The 2,457-nt window shown below is 32.6% G+C and overlaps 1 protein-coding gene across 1 annotated transcript in view; it reads right to left on the bottom strand.

Moving 5' to 3' along the window:
* Nucleotides 1-2,457, bottom strand: part of LOC106469473 (AP-2 complex subunit alpha-like) — a 67,094-nt gene that overhangs the window by 36,481 nt on the left and 28,156 nt on the right. The window contains exon 11 of the mRNA XM_022398955.1: nucleotides 307-444. Within this exon, the coding sequence (XP_022254663.1) occupies nucleotides 307-444 (138 nt within the window). The remainder of the gene's footprint in view (nucleotides 1-306; nucleotides 445-2,457) is intronic.

The following is a 2,457-nucleotide window of genomic DNA, read 5'->3' as shown; positions in this document are numbered from 1 at the left end:
TTTTTGCCAATCTTATTTGTATTTGGTGCATTTTTTAAAAACATATCCATCTCAAAGAAGTAGTTTAAAACCTCTTTTAAAAAATCAACAACTTGTTCTTGTTTTTTCTTTCAAATTTCTTTTTCCTCAATCAACTTTATCTGTAGTGCATAAGTGATCCAGTTTTTTACCCCTCCTATATTTGCATGCAACTATTCTCTTTATATGACAGGTTTAAACTTATTGTAAACTACTGCCACTTCCATATTTTTATGTGTGCTGTAGTTCTCCTAACATCATTATGTTCATTTATGGAGCTTCCCTTACCATTTCCTCCCGTATTGAATAATCAGCTGTTTCCAAGTAATTAAGCATCTCTCCAACAATTTCTTCAGCATTAGTTTTATCACACATGGCATATAACAAATCGACAGCTCTCTGTCGGACACTCACATCTCTTTCAGTCTGAAAAACAGATATTCAGATGTTAAAACTCATTGTGAGATACTTCAGGGAGAAGATATAAATTAAGATACAGAGCAAACAATTAATTTGCAAGTGTTATTTTTCTACTGAAAAGAAACAAGTATAGATATCACTACGATACATTAATTTGCAATGCGATAAAAATTATAACACAGTGGAACACACATTATTGTAACATATATATTTGTCATACTTGAAAAAAAAATGCATATGTATTAGACATAACTCTGGCTCTTATAAAAAGTTCACTTTGTTTTCCATTTCATATTTAATTCAGGTGACCTATTTAAATCAACCAAACACATTTGTATATACAGTTTTACTAACACATTACTTTCACCTGTTTTTAGTTGTAAGTCCGATTGTTTTGTTATTGAAACAACTCATCAGTTGATTTGCTTACGAGTAAAAGCAGAAAATGCATTTTATTCTTTACTACTCTGAAGCACTGAATAGAAGTTATGAACTTTAGTTTGTACACTTTTAATACATTACATTTATTACCTATCAGTGTAATATACAATGCTTGGGAGTAGCTGTCACAAGAAGAAGTGGAAGGTGGCATTTATATTTTAATATATTAATAATAAAGCAAAGGGTGTACAAAAATAATGAAAGAAAATCTCAGTTCTTACTATCAGAAGGAAAACGTTATTAGCCAAAACAATAAAGGTATTACTGTAAAAGGATGTTTCTCATGAAACTCTTCAAAGAAGTGCATAAAAATAATAGTGTGACCATAATATCAATGATGGTAACTAACAGTGTCTATTCTTTGATAAGGGCAGCTAAAAGCTGCGAAATAACTCTGGTGGTGGATGCCTTGCAGAGTGACATACCTTCTGAGAACCTCGTAGATGTGCTCAATAGAGTTAGGTTTAAGGACTATGTAGGACAGTCCATCCTCTCAATTTCATGGATATATGAAGACAAACTTTTCCAATCAAGGATGGAGAAATCACCTACAGTTTCAGCATGTGAACATACATAATAATTGTACATGTCATCTCTCTGTATCTTAACCCACTCTTGGAACATCTCAAGACCAAGAGACCTGTACAACTATTAATATCAGCTACGTACACTCATCTATAAGATGACCTTTCCTCAGAGCAACCAGCCAGATAAACCTTCATTTGTGTCTCGGAGCTTTTATACTTTTTGCATCATTCTCCTGACTGACTATTGATGGATCTTTGAATAGAACATTAGACCACTTGGTATAATCCCATTTGATATTTTCTTCACACTGCCTTCTACACTCTCTATAAAATACCTTACTTAAACACATCAAATTAAGGGTCTGGTTGTTGTAGGAGATGTTAGCTGCCTATCTTTTACTGACATAATAAATAGATAAGGCCCTAGTTTGATGTTGTAGTCCCAGGATGACCTGCCCTACGACTCTATGCTATTTCCTGTCTGCCGAAATCGAGTCAATATCCTGTTCATAACACCCGCTGAGAATTCTGGTCATTCAGTAACCACACTTAGACTTTGACAAGCTTCAAGCCTTTCAATTGCACAGCACATATTTCTCTCTAGAACCTCATGAATAGTATCAATAGTTTTTATTTCATAAAACTTTTATTTTTTACACTCAATGTAGTGTAATCATTAATGTACATTGAAAAAAAAAGTTTAAAATTATGAAATAAAACAAATAAATTTTTTCCTCTGTACTGACTTCACTATTGATATAAATGAAGTTCCAAATTACAGTCTCAACTGCTAACATTTTCATTGCTAATTCTATGGTTTTATTGCTATGCATTGTAGTTGTATCCAATGAGGTAGTAATTGCCACATGAAAAGTAATAAACCACAGTAGGAGCCCATTAGCTTTTTCCTATAGAGCTAAAGTAATATGTGATTGCGAGGTGTCCTGTTACATAGGGTTGAGATAGTGTAATTTTAGACACTTTGATAGGCTAAGCTGAGAAGTTTGAAAATTTTACATTTTAGTTACACACACATATATATATATATATA

The sequence above is a fragment of the Limulus polyphemus genome, unplaced genomic scaffold, assembly GCF_000517525.1.
Source record: "Limulus polyphemus unplaced genomic scaffold, Limulus_polyphemus-2.1.2 Scaffold97, whole genome shotgun sequence".
NCBI lineage: Eukaryota > Metazoa > Arthropoda > Merostomata > Xiphosura > Limulidae > Limulus > Limulus polyphemus.
The sequence above is the reverse complement of the archived record's forward strand: the minus strand, read 5'-3'. Positions and strand labels throughout refer to the sequence as shown.